The 15,926-nt window shown below is 42.3% G+C and overlaps 1 protein-coding gene across 1 annotated transcript in view; it reads left to right on the top strand.

Annotated features, from left to right (window-relative positions):
- Positions 1-3,697: 3,697 nt before the first annotated feature.
- The window catches only part of fgf11a (fibroblast growth factor 11a), a 99,451-nt gene continuing 87,222 nt past the window's right edge, over positions 3,698-15,926 (top strand). Inside the window, exons 1-2 of the mRNA XM_005750022.2 lie at positions 3,698-3,739; positions 4,141-5,217. Of these exons, the coding sequence (XP_005750079.1) occupies positions 5,025-5,217 (193 nt within the window). The 5' untranslated portion in view covers positions 3,698-3,739; positions 4,141-5,024. The remainder of the gene's footprint in view (positions 3,740-4,140; positions 5,218-15,926) is intronic.

The following is a 15,926-nucleotide window of genomic DNA, read 5'->3' as shown; positions in this document are numbered from 1 at the left end:
CTTTATCACCTATTCAGGTTGTAAATCGTGTTTTTAAAAAGTGATTAAGTAACTAAGTAACTCAGAAATTAATTACTTTTGAAAATAAGTAATCAGTAAGGTAACGGGATTACTTTTTTGGGGAAGTAATCAGTAATTAGTTACTGATTACTTTTTTCAAGTAACTTGACCAACACTGTATATATGCTATATTATAACATTATAGCGTATATTATAGACGTATACAGCTGAACTTCTTGTTGGAAATCATCAGAGAAATCACCCACTGCTGGCCATTAGAAAAAAGAGAGGTTTAAGACACTTCCATAAAGATTTATGCTTGATATGAAAAGTAACATTTGGTGGTATACTGGTGAAAATATGTGTTAAAAGTAGTGATGGGCATTCCAAGAAAAAGTGCAAGTTTACTGGGAATTCTTTTAATGAATTTTTTGGTTCTTTCTATATCATGCCCACCCCAAAATGGTGTCAGATGTGAGTGCATAGTTTAAGAGAGTCCTAACTGCAGAGCACCACACATGCTTTACTGGTCTGATGCATGCAGTCAGAAATGTGTTCCTCTATTTTTGTCGCTTAATGGGACTCAGCAAACAACTTCTAGGTGCATTGATGGGAAAATATTGGCAATGAAAAACACATTTTAGACAAAAAAAACAGCTGCAAAAACTTTTTTGGTTAACATTTTTTAGTATTTGAAAATTTGAAAAAAACCCATCATACAGCTCTTTTTTTATTTATTGATGAATGTTGAAGAATATAAATGCAGAAGTGTTTGTGCTTCTGAATCTCTTCACCATCAGTCGATTATCTCTCGGGGTCCTTTACATATAGTCAAGTGGATTTCATTACCTTTTTTTTCTTTGAAATTACTTACAAAAGCTTGTACAGTCACACGCCTTGCTTGATTTGAATAAGAATTGTGTGGTAATTTCATTGTTGCTACTTAACTCGATTCTTATTGGTCCAATAATCACTGAATAGGTGAACAGACTGATAAATGACAGATAGAGAGGTACGATGTGATTAATTGCCATAATTTACCATATTGCTACATCCTTGGCAACTGAGTGATGTCCTGCTGCCAGCTTACCACCTGTGTCATTCAGTCTGGGCATTCATAAATTTGCCCTCCGGCATCAAAATTTGAACATGAGCCAAAAGAACAGAAATATGTATGGAGATGTCAGCTGAAGTTAGAGGCAACTGCCAGTTCTCTCACAAGATTAAATGCACTCTAAATCTGTAGTTACTCCTGCCTTTCACAATCACCTGCTCAAACTCCCAAAGTGCTAAACTTGTCTTTCTTTCTTTCTTTCTTTCTTTCTTTCTTTCTTTCTTTCTTTCTTTCTTTCTTTTAATTTTTAATAGGCCTTAATCAGTGTAGTCTTTAGAGATTAAAACAGTTTTTATCTGACAGTGTAAGAGCCTTGGTGGAAGTGGTAATTACAGGATGTTAGCTGAGCAAGCAGTCAGCACAAGTATGTTTTTTTTTTTTTTTAAAAGAATGACTTACTTGGATTATTGGTGGGTCCAGAAAATTTTAGGCATCATTGATGGAACATCAGAAGTGTCACCCAAAAAATACTACTCAAGGTCATAATGCTCAAAGACTTTATTTGACCATTTTCACATCTACCATGTATGCTAGATAGAAGCTGGACCTAACAGCATTTCCAACAAAGTGGCTGGCGAGCCCAAACTAATAGGCAGATAGCGCACATACAGTGAACTTGTGTTTATTGGTGTGGCCAAAGTTTTTTCAAGTATGTAGGCCAGTACCACAGAATACTTATAATAGACCTCAGTCTTTATATGCAGAATAATGACAAAAAACCAACAAACCCAAAAACAAACTCTGAGGACACACCTGATCAAGCTCCTGAGATGATGTGCCAGTTCTGGTTTAGGAGGTTGAGCAGATCATCTGATAATTGAAAGGCTGGTTTTTCGATCCCTAACCCGAAGTTGCTCTCCGATGAATCCTTCAGAGTGTGAATGTTAGAGAGAAAGTACTTATTTAGAAAAAGCATTGAGAGCAGGGAAAGTGTGGTAGTTTAAATACAGCAAGTTGTACAAAGTGCTTCGAGCACTCAGGTAGAGTGTACCAACGTCTTTGTACTCAGCTACATCGCTCAACAAAGTCAACAGGACCACATCATCCACAAAGCATAGATATCATCCTGACACCACCAAACCTGATACCTTCTAGGCCCTGGCTGTGTCCAGAAATCCTGTCTGTGAAGGTTTTGCAAGAAATAACAGTTGGAGACTGACACCCAACGGGTCTAACAGCACCAAAACATGCTCCCGAACCAACTTTCCAACTGATTTGGTTGAATTCCTTCTCCAAGGCCACAAAGTAGGCCGACTGGACAAACTACCACACACCCTTGAAAGGTTAGCAAGCTGGTCCATTGTTCCATGAATACATAATTTCAAGGTAATTCATCAAATATATTAATGTTTTATTTTTTACATTTTTTTTGTCTTTGTTCAGGTTAACTGCACACGTCTGGGAATGTGCATTAGTTCAATATGGTCAGTTTGGTAAGAAACCGGGACACTATGGGTCAATAATTAATTCTTATTGGAAGAACGAACAAATGCTATCAGAAATGCTACGCGTGGAGCGTTTGAGTGTTGTGCTTGAGCTGGAGGAAACTGAGCTCCAGCCTGAATTACAGAAAATGGAAACTAAGAAGAACAGACAGCGTCTTGTTAGCCACGGCATTAAAAGTGAGTATCTGCCTGTTCTAAGTTGAGAAAAGTGAGTTCTGGGTAAATTTACATGATGTTTAATGTACTTTACTAGAGCGTTTAATGAGCTAGCTGTCTAGCCTGTCTTCCATACTGGTGTCTGTACAAAACCTTACAGTGCAATTTAGGCCCATTAACCAAAGTCTGGGTGTAAACACTCTTGTTTCATTCTGCGTGATATGACCCCATAACTATGTGATGTTGTGTTTGTGTGCAGATAACATGACGGCAGAGATAGGAGGTCCTGACTGAATCAGGCTATGTGTCACAGCATCTGTATGTCCTCATCACGGCGGAGAACGCAGCACCGACAACCTTGCTTAGTTGGACTCTTTAAGGTAATCACTTTAGATGTTGTGGAGTGGAGGTGGCTTGGTCTGAACTGGTATAACATATGAGAGGTGATAGATGGGAGATAGGGGAGGAGGCGATGGTGAATCTCAGACGTAGAAGGAGAGATCTGAATGACAGAGGGGGAGGAGAAAAGGGAGGGAAGAAGAGGAGCAAAGGGGAGGGTTTAGGGAAATAGATTTGAGAAAGAGTGAGGGAGGGAGTGTCTGTGTGTGTGTGTGTGTGTGTGTGTGTGTGAGAGAGAGCGAGAGACAGACAGAGCGAGAGGAGGGAGGGATTGAGCGTGTGAAGCACGCTGCCAGCACACGCTCGGTGAATGCACTGTGAACGGGAACATGCCGGAAAGCGAGTCACACATGCACGCTCACATTTACACGACATGCTGATCATCTGTGTCACACACCCTCGCACCCGTACACCTTCACAGTGTATACACATGCACACACACCCATCTCCCATATTCACTCCCTTGCACGTGTGCAATCGGGCTGAGAGAAGCCTTATACCGGAGACACAGACTTTCCTCTCACACGGACGTGGACTGTGCAGGTGGACTCGGCAGAACCACACCACACTGCTGTCACCCACCAGTAGACACTTTTGCACGCGCACCGGCAACACAGCACCCACCGTAAGGCAGAGCTACCTGCTTGCACACCCCCCCTTCCTCTGTCACTCCCTTCTCCTCATCACCTCTCCCTCCCACCGTCTCTCTCTGTCTCCCTCTATTCATTCATCTCTCTTCCCCCCCGCTGTGAAGTGGCATGAGTTTCTGAAGGACACAGCGCTCCGCTCTGCTGTGGTGTAGTGCGCTGCTGTTAGAGTTGGAGAGCCTGATCCGACAGGAGGGATAGATAGACTCACTGCACTCCCTCCCTCTCTTTCTTTCCCTCCCTCTCTCTCTCTCTCTCCCCCCCTCTGTGTCGCTGTCTGTCTCTCTGTCCCCGCGCTCTCTCGTTCATGAATGTCACCTCTATCTCTGGGAAATGCTGGATTTGTCAAGTCTCCGTCTTTTTCCCTGTCTTCTCTCAGGGCGCGGGTGAACGCGACGGGGATGCCAGGGGAGCCTGAAAGATGCCGAGGAAACAAGCCGCGCTCCGTTCAGCAGAAGCCGCATCCCTTCATCAGCTTGCAGAGCTGATACCTCAGGTCGGACAGTCACTACTTCTTCCTCTACTTCTCTTGCTCTGACTGTGTTCGAGGTGGAGAATTTTTACAGGTGAAGGCAAAGAAAGGACGGGAGTCACAGGCTGTCCCAACAGTGATACTCCTGTCATTTTGGAGAGTTAATGTGTGGACCCCTTTTTTGTCCCAGTGAACAGCATCAGGCTTCTTATTTTTGGGACTGAGCAGGTGAAGAGGACTAAATTTCATCGTTTTTTTAATGGTTCTGGTTTTATAATGCGACGAGTCCCGTTTTGAGACAAACTTCATTTGTGCTTGGAGTACTCTTAGACTGGGACAGAGGTGTCAGAGGGATAGCGGCTACACTGCACTGGAATTTGGGTGGATAACAACATGACTCGTCCTGGCAGAGGTAGAGTGACATGTGAAAGCTTTACTTGAATCGGTCTCCCAACCACAACGCACAAATCCCAGAAGGACATATAAAGGCAAACGACCACTCATCCAAACCTCCGTGAGCAGTGGTTGTCAGACTTGGGAGGGCTTTTAAAGGATCCACCCTTCTCTTTCCTCCACCTCCAACTCTTCCTCCCTTCCTCTCCTTCTTTTTCTGTTCCCTCCCAGTTGATTCGTCCTAGGAAGCCCCCTCCTCCGCTCTGCACCCCTCCCTCAGTGGTGCTCCGTCGCCCTGGGTGAGTGGGCAGGGGGGTGGCCCACGGTACCCCCCGACACCTGGGTGCCACCGAGCCGCCAGAGGCTGGTGAGGGGGCAGCTGGGTCAGCACTGGGAAGATGGCCGCTCTTGCCAGTTCCCTCATCCGCCAGCGCAGGGAGGTCAAGGACCCCCAGGCAAACCGGCAGATCGCCAGCAAGCGAAAGCCCTGCCCGAAGAGCAACAAGTCACTTTGCCAGAAGCAAATCCTCATATTAATATCAAAAGTTCGATTATGTGGCAGTCGAGGGAGAAAAATGGAGAAAAGACCAGGTGAGTTTGTAAAGGCCTTCCTCATTCAAATCCCCTTTTCCAGTTTGGCACTTCCCCTCTGTAACCCCCACCCAATCCCCTCTTTTTCTTTGCTCTGTTTGCTGGATAACTGAATTTTAGTTGACTTGCCAGACGACAGATTAATCCTCAGCTGTAAAGCCTGTAATTTCAGAGTTCAGGACTTAATCTGAATCTGGGAAACATTCCAGCCCATCTTCCTGGTAGCTGTACCCAACATGTCCTGTGTTTATTGTAACAGGGCTCGTACAGGATATGGACAGAGTAAATTCCAGCTAATACACTCAGCTCTGTAACACTCACCACAGGCATCAGCCAACCTGTGCTGTGACTTTAGTGATGACTTTGTCAGGGTGCATGTGGACACATTCACACTCATACACTGACACAGACACGCACACACACTCTGGTAATCTGCAAGCCTACGGTAAATGTGGCCCATGCATGCAGTGATTTACTGGGAAGTAAAAATGTCAAGAGGTCTCTCATTTGTAATTCTGACAGCCATTACTCTCCCTGTGCTTCCTTCAAAACAGGTTAAACACACTTTGGACTAACATGTCTTGTTTGAAAGTTTTTTTTTTCACACTGAACTAAACAGTTGATTTGTTTGATTAGGGTGACCTTGCTGCACAAGTTACACAAGAGGGTTTGTGCCCCTGATATAAACCTTTGGGGTCTGTTAGAAAATACTTTTCTAAATTTAGATAAAGAGAGGCAGGACTGGGTCGTGCAACACAGGCACACGTACAAGTGGAGTGGACTTGGTCACTGGCAGTGTTGCCAACTCCTCAGTAAGGAAAATCGCTATTGGCTGTCCTAAAAGTCGCTAGAAGTCGCTAAATGACGTCATCGCCTAATTTGCATAATTGGTCATGCTAATGTAATTGTAACCTACGTTGTTGGAGAAAGAAATGACATCGTGGAAGAGACATAAAGTGAGTAAAAAATGTCCTAAATGCATTTAGAATTTATTTAGAACTACAAATTAAATTTCTTTTAGCAGTTATTGTTTTTTTATTGTCACAATTCCAACCCCGTTCCTCTATCCGGGCTTGGACTGGCAGAAGTGACCTGAAATAGGCACTCTGGTAGAGTTACTTTGTGTGTGTGTGTGTTTATAAGTAGTTTTAAACCTTGTGATCCACATAACAGCAAAAGAAGAACTGACTGTGTTACAGTCAGTGCGCGATTCATTTGCAGTTTGGATGCATTGGTGTGAACATCTCCTGCCCTGATAGCGCTTTGGCACAGGCAAGGTGCCCACGGCAGTACCCGCCGCTTGTTGACTGTAAGAGTGATACGCGCTTTCACATCAAAAAGTCGTCATAAATAAGTCTCCAATAACACCAGAAAAAGTCGGCAGATTTGTTGCTAGTCACTTTTTAGAAAAAAAGTCGCTAAGGTGGCAACACTGGTCAACTGGTCGACTGACTTACTTGAGCCTTGAGCCTCACTGAATTAACAAAGGATTAGGAATAGGTGTAACTCTGAGGTTAGAGCTAGCCATATATGCTTTAGAGACAGGGGAAAAAACCAAAATAGATGAAGCACATCATTTTTCAGGTATGTCATTTTATTATATTTGTGCCTTGATTTTTTTTTTTCAGATTTAACCCTACCATCAGATTAGTATGGAATTAAAAACGTATCGATAACTTGAATTTCGAGTTATCTTTCTCGAAATTTTGACTTATTAACTCAAAATTTCAAGTTACTTTTCGTTTTGAGAAAAGTAACTTGAAAATTTGAGTTTGCTCTGCCAGTCAGTAATCTACATGGAATGCCCCCTCAAAACCGGATCACAACAAATTGGTGCTTTCGAGAGTACGTTTGCTGATAGTAACGCCATTTAATTCAGCTAATAACACAAGGATTTCATCACTTGTGAAGCCACGCTGAAGATAATCAGCAATTTGTGCTTTCATGACTGGCTCTAATACTGATAGCTTAGCTGTAGTATTTGCAGCTGAGGGCTTCAGCTTCCGGGTAATAAGGAAATGACATCATTCACGTAATTACTGATTGGCAGTGCTAACTCAAAATTTTGAGTTATTAACTCGAAATTTTGAGAAAAGTAAGTCAAAATTTCAAGAAAATAACTTGAAATTTTGAGTTATAGATACTTTTTTTTTAGTGGCAGAAATGGGCTTCCATAGATTAGGGATTTGGGGATCATAAAACTTAATTGTATATTTAATTATTTGTCTTTCTTATATTTTTTAAGCATCTAATTGAACTCAGATGATTGGGAACTACATTGAGGAATATCAACATTCTGCTGTCATTACTATGTTTCACATTATTAATAAAACTTTAGACAATCTGAACAGTTGTGTGTGTGACCGGATGTGATAGTCGACTGACCAGTTTGGACATTGCCTTTTCCCGTCTACTTGCCCTCCGCTGTCCTTTATTGCTACTCTGTGCAAAGTATGCATGTTCCTGTGCACCTGTGTGATATTTATTAGTGGTATGCTGAGTTCTTTGTGATAATTACGTAGGGAAACCTCTGGCGTGTGAAGCAGCATCTGCCATAGAGGCAGCTGCTCTCTCTATTATAATTATGGTTGTAAAATATGTTGGACAGGCCGTGGCAGTGCCAGCTCCTTGGGAAAAGGCCACGTGCGCTACCATTCCCATTGTTTAAAGCCATTTACATCCTGCTGGCTTCACTGCTTCTCACACTCCTGTGGATTTATTATCGTAATCACGGGCACGTATGGAGGCTGTGGTTTGAGACACATTACCAGCTTCTCCATTTCAAGTTATGATCTACAGAAGCCTGTGATGAGCACCGCGTGTGACAAGATATCTTCATCATGTGTGCATGTGTCATGGACCCCCCCGTGTGTCTGTGTGTATGCTAGCTGGTGAGTGCGAGTTTGAATCCTCATCGTGTGTGAGTTTCTCCCTCCTTCTCAGAGATTTACCCGAGGCTACAGTTGACCCCTGGCCAGGAATAAACAACTGGAATATTCTCGAGCTGTGGCCTCTACCTCCTCCTCTTCTTCCTCCTCCTGGCATCACTTCAGACCAGCTTGCTTACAGCTTACCTTCACTTTGCTTCCAACTGCCTTCCATTGTTTCCATGGGCTTCATTTGCCTACTTTTGGCTTATTCTGCATGCTGTGGCTTACAGTCTGTTGAATAGTCATGTATTTTCATTGGTCGCTGTTATCTGACATGAGCTCCTTTGGCTCTGGTTACCTTTTATTGGTTTCTTTTAACTCTGAGACTGTTAAATTAAAATTCAGCCCAGATTTAACTACAGACATATTACAACACGAGAGCTTTCACAGTAAAAAAAAGAAGAAGCTAAACACATGAACTTATGAATAAGGTGCACATGTGCAAGTATCCCCAAGGCAGGTAGAGAAACACTGATCAACCCCAGAGCACCATTAACTCACTCAAGTTACACGTTAGTCCACAACTCACCAGAAAGCAGCAGTGAATCTTTAACTCTGAGCCAACGTTGTAACATCAGACCACTTGCAAAGTGATCTGTGCTGCTTTTTTCCCTTGTTTTTGCCATTGTTCATTAAAAATCGGTCTCTGTCATCCTTACTTGTTTCCATCTGAAGTAACTGGACCTTTTTAGTCCCGGGAAGTCTAAAATGTTTGATGGGTCTTGTTGTGTGTTTAAAAATAAAGCCAATATTACTAGTCTGCTGGTTATTGAAGAGATTGCAGGGTTAAAGTGCTTCTACATTGACTTTACCTTTAAGAACCTGGAAGTTAATCTATCTTTGCTTCCTACTCTATAGCGAATGTTACACAGCTTGAGTTATTGTTGAATGTTCTGATACAACCTATTGGAGAAAAATGTGGAAAGGTTGGTAGTTTTGATACCACTTATGATGTGCTGCAGGTCTTTTCCAGGGAACCCCAAAGGAGATTACACAGCTTGGTGCAAATTTAGGTGGGGATTCAATCCTTTGACGAAGCACACAAAATGCCATATCCTATAAGTAAGCAGAAAGCATTAGTGAAATGATTTATTCAGCCTACCAGAGCTCATTTAATTATGTAATCTTGTAGTGCCATTTTGAATACATTAACCGATGGAAAACTTCAAATCTAGAGAGTTGTGTGGCATGAGTCAGCACAGATGAGCTGCTGTGTGCCAGTTTAACAATCTGCCCACCGTATTTACAGACCAGTGTGTCAGGGACTCTCCACAGACACCTCAAACGTGCACCTCAGTCTTTCCGTGTGCCTGTAAGCGTGCGTGTTTACGCTATCGTGTGTCAACCGCTCTCTGCTAGTACGTCACTACATTGTGACTGGATACTTCAGGTTCCCTTTGTTGAAGACCATTTGAGGCTATTGCAGGAGAGGAGGAGGTGTACTCTGAAACAATTGTGTGTGCGTGCGCACGTATGTGTCCTCAAACATTCACTTTGTACCTGTGCTGTAGTGACGGCCGGAGTGACGTGTGTTTGTGTGTCCTGGCCCGACCCACATACATCTCCCCCTTACCTTCCCTCTTCTACTGTCACCCCACGTCTCCCGCTATCTCACTCCTGCACCTCCACACACACGCACACACACACCCTCTAACCCTCACCTAAACCATACTAATGATGCCCCAGCACTACAGCCCACTCAGCTTATAACAAGGTCATCTTGCCCCACACAAACACACACACTTACACATACACAAACCACCCTGAGCAGAGACACAATTTCAAGTACAAACATACAAACCCACACACTCATACAGGGACGAACACAAACAAATGATGAGATTTTATGATAATTTAGGTAGAGTGTGTAGGAGAGAGATAATTTCACCCCGGCTTTGTGCTTGTGTGTGTAAGCAGGGTTGATATGATCTAATGAGGATGTTAAGCCGCCTATTGGATATCAAAGCGAAACCAGTATAGCTTGTCTTGTCCTCTGACTGCCGGCTGGAGCTGCTGTGGAAACCCTCCTCTCTTCTGTTAACAGGATAGAATAACACTCGGAGTTGTTTCTGCAGCACGGGGGCCAAGTGTTCATCCAGCAACGGCAAATTGGTGTGTGTGTGTGTGCAGCACAGAGAGAAAATCTGCGTGCATTTGTATCAGAGACAAAAGAGGAATGACAGTGTGACAATAGTGGGCATGCACACTTCAGCCTGACTCTGTGTGTGTGCGTGTGAGTGTGTCCGAGGCTCATTGTTGTGTCGTGATACATCAGGGCACATCAGCTCCTCTCATTAACACACACTGATTTATCAATAACGTGCGGCAGCGTTTGGAGAGCACACATTGAACCGGGGCGATTTACTGCCTCGTAGACCGGACACTCTGGACAGGCCACACGAGGGAGGACTATATTTCTTTCTCTGCCTCTCTGTTTGTCTCTCTCTTTATCAGCGTTCTCCCTCTCTCCTCCTGCTGGTCAATCCATCAGCTTTCTCCTTCTCTCTCTATCTCACCTCTCTTTTTTTCTCTTTTCGCCCATAGCTTTGATCACCCCGATCTTCCTCCACACACACATACACTTATCTTTTCAAGGACATCTTGCTTTCTTATAACTGTCCGTCTCTCAGTGTCTTCCTGTGTCTAATCATCTTTTCTTTGGTCCTTTCTTTGTTTATTCACTGGACACTAGAGAGACTCTTGTTATTGTGAATCCATGTGATGTAACATGTGGTTGAGTTGTTAACTGATCACCAGTGGGTGTGATGCATGCCCTATACCAGCTTTATCTTCTAAAATTATACCGGTGTACTAATTTTCAGCAGATGATACATTCTAGGAAAAGTTCAACCCACCATAGACTGTATGGATGTGATAGACCTTGCCACTGTGACATCACTCATTGGTGCGCCACCGCAAGGTTGCATTTATCACTATCAGAAAACAAACTTATTATCCACAAAGACCAAAAATGTTGTTTTTACAAGGTTGTAAACTGGATTTTAATTGCAATGTTATTGGGCATTACAGATAAAGTGACTGGAAAGACAACATGTCTATTTAATTAACCCTTTAATGCATCAATTATGACAACAACAATCAGAATTTCATGCATGAAAGGGTTAAATAACAATAATTACAATGAAACACGTCATACATCTATAGTAACATTAAACGACCAGTGGGTGGCAGGATATGGAGTGACAGATCATTGCCCAATGTAATGGTTTATGTGCAAGTGCACCATCAACACTGACACAAATATGAGAAAACAGCCTTTGAATAGCTGTCCACTGTAGTGACAACTATGCGTGAAAGGGTTAAAACCACAGTCCTTACCCAACATTAGAAAATGGCCCATGTTTATTAAAATGCAACTATAGACAGGAGTTTAAAAGACAACACTTCAAATATTTGTAGCTCTTTCAAGGGTCCCAAAAACACACTCTGATATCACTTGAATTAATTGCATGTTAAAGAAAAATGGATGGATGGATTTAATGGAGACATTGTTACCAGAAAAACCTCTGATTCAGCTTTTCATGTGGTGCGAGTTCACAGGAGCCATCGTAAAGCACTTTTTGTGTACCACATTTTTATTTTCAGTTTCTCTGTTACTGACAGTTAGTTAGAGATAACCAGCCTTCAATCTGCTGTCAGCCAAACTACTACTACCACATGCTTCATGCAGTGCATTAGCAAGCTGATTACATCCATTGTTTTATAACCGGTTCTGCCCTCCGTCTTTGCCAGTGCGGCAGATGTTGTGTATGAAATGGGGCCCAGAATAAATGATTCAGAGATGCTAACATTTGCCCTGTGTGATGATCAATGTGGGCTTTCAGTCCCGCCCCTCCCAAACAATTGATTTATGGAGACAACCGGCGTTTGTTTTTGCTGCAGAGTTTTTTTGGATCAGCATCAATCATCATTATCAAACAAAATCGAATATTTCTGGTGGAAGTGCCCGTATCTGTGTGTGTGTGTTGTATTTTATCTGGCATCTGTCTGAACTGTGGGTGAGCGCTGATTGGGACACGTTTGGTTTATGAAGTCTAGTAGTTCCTACCCTAGTAGGAATAAAGCGAGCTGCTTGTATGGCATTTTGTTGGCACGACACGGCACAGCGAGGCACTGAGTGCGTCAAAGTGTAATTAGAGCAGGGCAACGAGTGCCACGATGAGTTTCAGATCTGAAGACGTTGCTCTTCAAATGACCTCCAGTTGAGATCGTATCACACACAACTGAAACTCAGTGTTTGTGTGTGCATGGGAAGACGTTTGAGTTCATCAATCCTAATACTCAACATCCTGCTTTGGCATCAGACACTGTGATTTACCATCTTGAGAGCCCGAGTAACAAATAACAAATAACGTCAAGCCAACGCTACCACCATCACCACCAACCCAACATCGCCTTTCTCAATGTCACAAACCCCTACAGGAAGACTGTCCCTTTAATCAATGCTTGTAGTTTAACCCATTATATTAACATGCTGAGGGCAGCGAAGCCATCGTTTGCATTTGATATGCAATCAATTTGCCGCATGGTCTCTGTGCGGAGCCGGGCGAAACGTGCATCACATGGCGATGACAGTTTAGGGGTACAGGGAACACAGACAGACGTACGACTGCAGCAACAATCAAGCGGCACGAGACCCTTCTGTCTAACATGATGACACACAGCAGTGCAGGGAGATCCACATAAGCACACAACACACACGCACGTACATGTCGTGGTCACGCGTTCGGAGTCTGATCTCTCTTTCAGCTCCACCACACAGTGTCCCTGACCGAAGTGAGGCTCTCCAAAAGAAAACTCATGAAATCAGATGCCATTTTTAACCCCCTTTTCTTAGTCTCTCTGTGTGTGTTTGTGTGTATAAACCTCTCATTCTAACACATACGCACCACATCAAAAGTGCTGTCGAGTGATGTGCAAAGATAAGCTGGCCTTATGGGAAAAGTCTCTGTGTGCATGCTTTTCTGCTTGCGTCTGTATCTGATTACGTGTTAATTTACTCTGATCACAGGGTGGTGGTGTAGGATTTACTGACAGGTGCTCTGGCCCGTGGCAGATCAGCACACAGCACACATGAGCAACCCTTTTCTTTATAGCTTCTTTATATAATTCTTTTAAAATGTTGCTAACATGGGGTTAGACTTGTTATGTTTTCTTCTATAACTGGTCATAAGAAGTAGATCTCCAGGCTTTCTGAAGGTCTTTTAGAGTTTTTCTTTGGACATTTCTTTTCACTTATATCAGTCCAGTCCTTGCACATGATCATTTTCAGAGGAATAACTAAAAGGACGAACCAGTGTTGTGTTGCACTGACAACAAATAATTTTAAATTATTTTTTTGGGCACTTTGTTACTAATAACCTGTCATAAAAATATAATTTGTTCGATTTTCCTTTAATTGAATCAACAACAAAAAAATACCACTACCAACAAGATGATTCTTAAAGAGCTCTTAGCAGATTAGCAAAACATGCTAATCTGCTAGTAGTTTAGCATGTTTTGCTAATTGGCTAATGTCCCTACAAAATTTGAGAAACTGGTTAAGTGAAGGACAAAAGAAAAAGTGGCAGGCCTAAGAACTATCTGCGGCACATGAACAGCATAGAAAGTCGTGTCTTTAAGAAATAGGACAAAAGATTCAGCAAAGACCTGACACAGGGCTTGAATAGCTTCATTTATTAGCATGACAATCCCAAACACGCTGCCAGTTAAAGCATACCTGAAGAGGAAAACATACCATTGATCACTGAGAGCCTGGACATCAACATTAATAAAGCAGTGTGGGATTATCTTGACAAAGAATGAAAGAAAAGAAGAGCTTTGAATACCCTTTAAGAAGCCTGGAGAACTATTATTGAACACCACTTAAAAAAATTACAAGAAAACCTGTCTAGAAGAGTTCAAGCTGTGTTGTTCAGGTTTTTTTTAGTTTTTTTTTTTACCTTTTTTATTATAGGTTAGCATGTTTTTCAACAAATCCCTGCACCTACCTCCTGTTTTCCTAGAAAAATATAAAGAGTGTGGTTCAAGACTTTTGCAATTTACTATATACCAACCAAAGTGTGATCTAGTTTCCAGTCCATAAACTTCAGCTTGCACAAGTCATTCAAAGTAAATTTATAACAGAAAACCTGCCCAATGAGCTGGGTTTGGACTTTAACAGCCAGGGGCTTCTAAGACTGCTATGAATGATATTAACCTAAATTACAAGATCCAGAGCTTCTGGCATATGATCCATCCAAAGAACTCAGTGTGGCAAGTGGACTACTGCTGCTTTCATTCCAATTTTAACTAAATTCCTCATGGAAGTGTAATACTGAATCAAGTGTCCCTTTTATTGATGTCTGAGCAAGAGCGGCTATATGGCAGCATACTGTATGATAAACAGGGCTGCTTCCAATATATTTGTATTTTGCAGTGAAGAGAAACGTATTCAGCCACAAACACAGGGAGACACAAGCACACGCAGGACCAAATCCCAGGACCCCCACAGATATTTACCACTTGTCCTGTACTGTATTTACAGTGCTGTTTCCAAGTCACTGCACGAATAATCCTGCATTATGCCTCTTACGAGTGTCTATAGAGAGGCAGCAGAGGCAAATGTCTTCCTTATATAATCATAATTGATTGTGTTAGTGTACAGACATTGAACAGGTACAGCTTTTCAGACAACTCTCCAACGGATACGCACACAATGTGTGCACAGTAACACAAACACTACTGTACTTGTTTTGGAAAGAAATGTGGCATATTGCATAGACAGACTTGCAGTTTACATTTGCAGTACACACACACACACACACACATACACACAGGTGATAAAAGAGCTGCAGTCTACAGTGTATCACCCTCTTTAGGCAGGTCTGTAGTTTTAATACTGTGTAAATCTTAAACTGGAACCTACAGCACACACGTTTCTTATGTAAAGGATTTTCTGTTAATTTATTTTATATGTCACACACATAATTCATATGTATATGCATGTGTTTGTGTGTGTGTGTGAGTCATCTTGCTGATTGCGGCATCCTGTCTACCTGTGTGTTGTTCCCCAGCGGTACACAAGCACAGGTGCATAACGTGCCCTTCACTTTAATGTGCCATCAATCTGGAAAGCTGGAGGCAAGCCAAAGTGCAACCTTCCCAAGCCACTGCACACATCACGTATGGACACACGCAGCCATACGTGTGTGTGCGGTTAATGTATGGTGGAAATGCTTGCCTTAACATGAGAGTTTGCATAGAATCGAGAGGAGAATTTCTTTTAATCCCGGGGCTTTCCCTGTGCCATTAAATTATCCATCATGCAATTAGGTTGTCATTCATCAGAAATGGGCAGAGACGGATCGAGAGTGATAGAAGGCCCTCTTCACCATTTATTAAGTCTGCACTGAGCATTAAAATCTTATAAGTCAAATGAAAAATTTAAATTTGTAGATCTTTGATCAGCCTGCTTTGTTATTGTCCTTAAACCAAGCAGAAATATCACAAAAATGTCATCTCTCAATTTTAAGCAAAGATGAATTGGCATAATAATCTGCAACCAAATTTTTTTAAGGGGTAAATTGGACTTGAATAAATGCTACACTATATGGTTGAATTTTTGTGTGTATAAGCTGCAATAATTAGCAGTCTTACACCAACTATGTTTTAAGCATCTAAATCAGTGGTCACCGAATGGTGCACCGAAGCCAAGTGATTATATCATAATTATTATTATAAGTCACGGTCCTTGAGATTTGTTCTGAAGTGGTGTAA

This window comes from Pundamilia nyererei, unplaced genomic scaffold, assembly GCF_000239375.1.
Source record: "Pundamilia nyererei isolate P.nyererei 1_Seehausen unplaced genomic scaffold, PunNye1.0 scaffold00260, whole genome shotgun sequence".
Taxonomy (NCBI): Eukaryota; Metazoa; Chordata; class Actinopteri; order Cichliformes; family Cichlidae; genus Pundamilia; species Pundamilia nyererei.
Note: the sequence above shows the minus strand (reverse complement) of the source record. Positions and strands in the feature narration are given on the sequence as shown.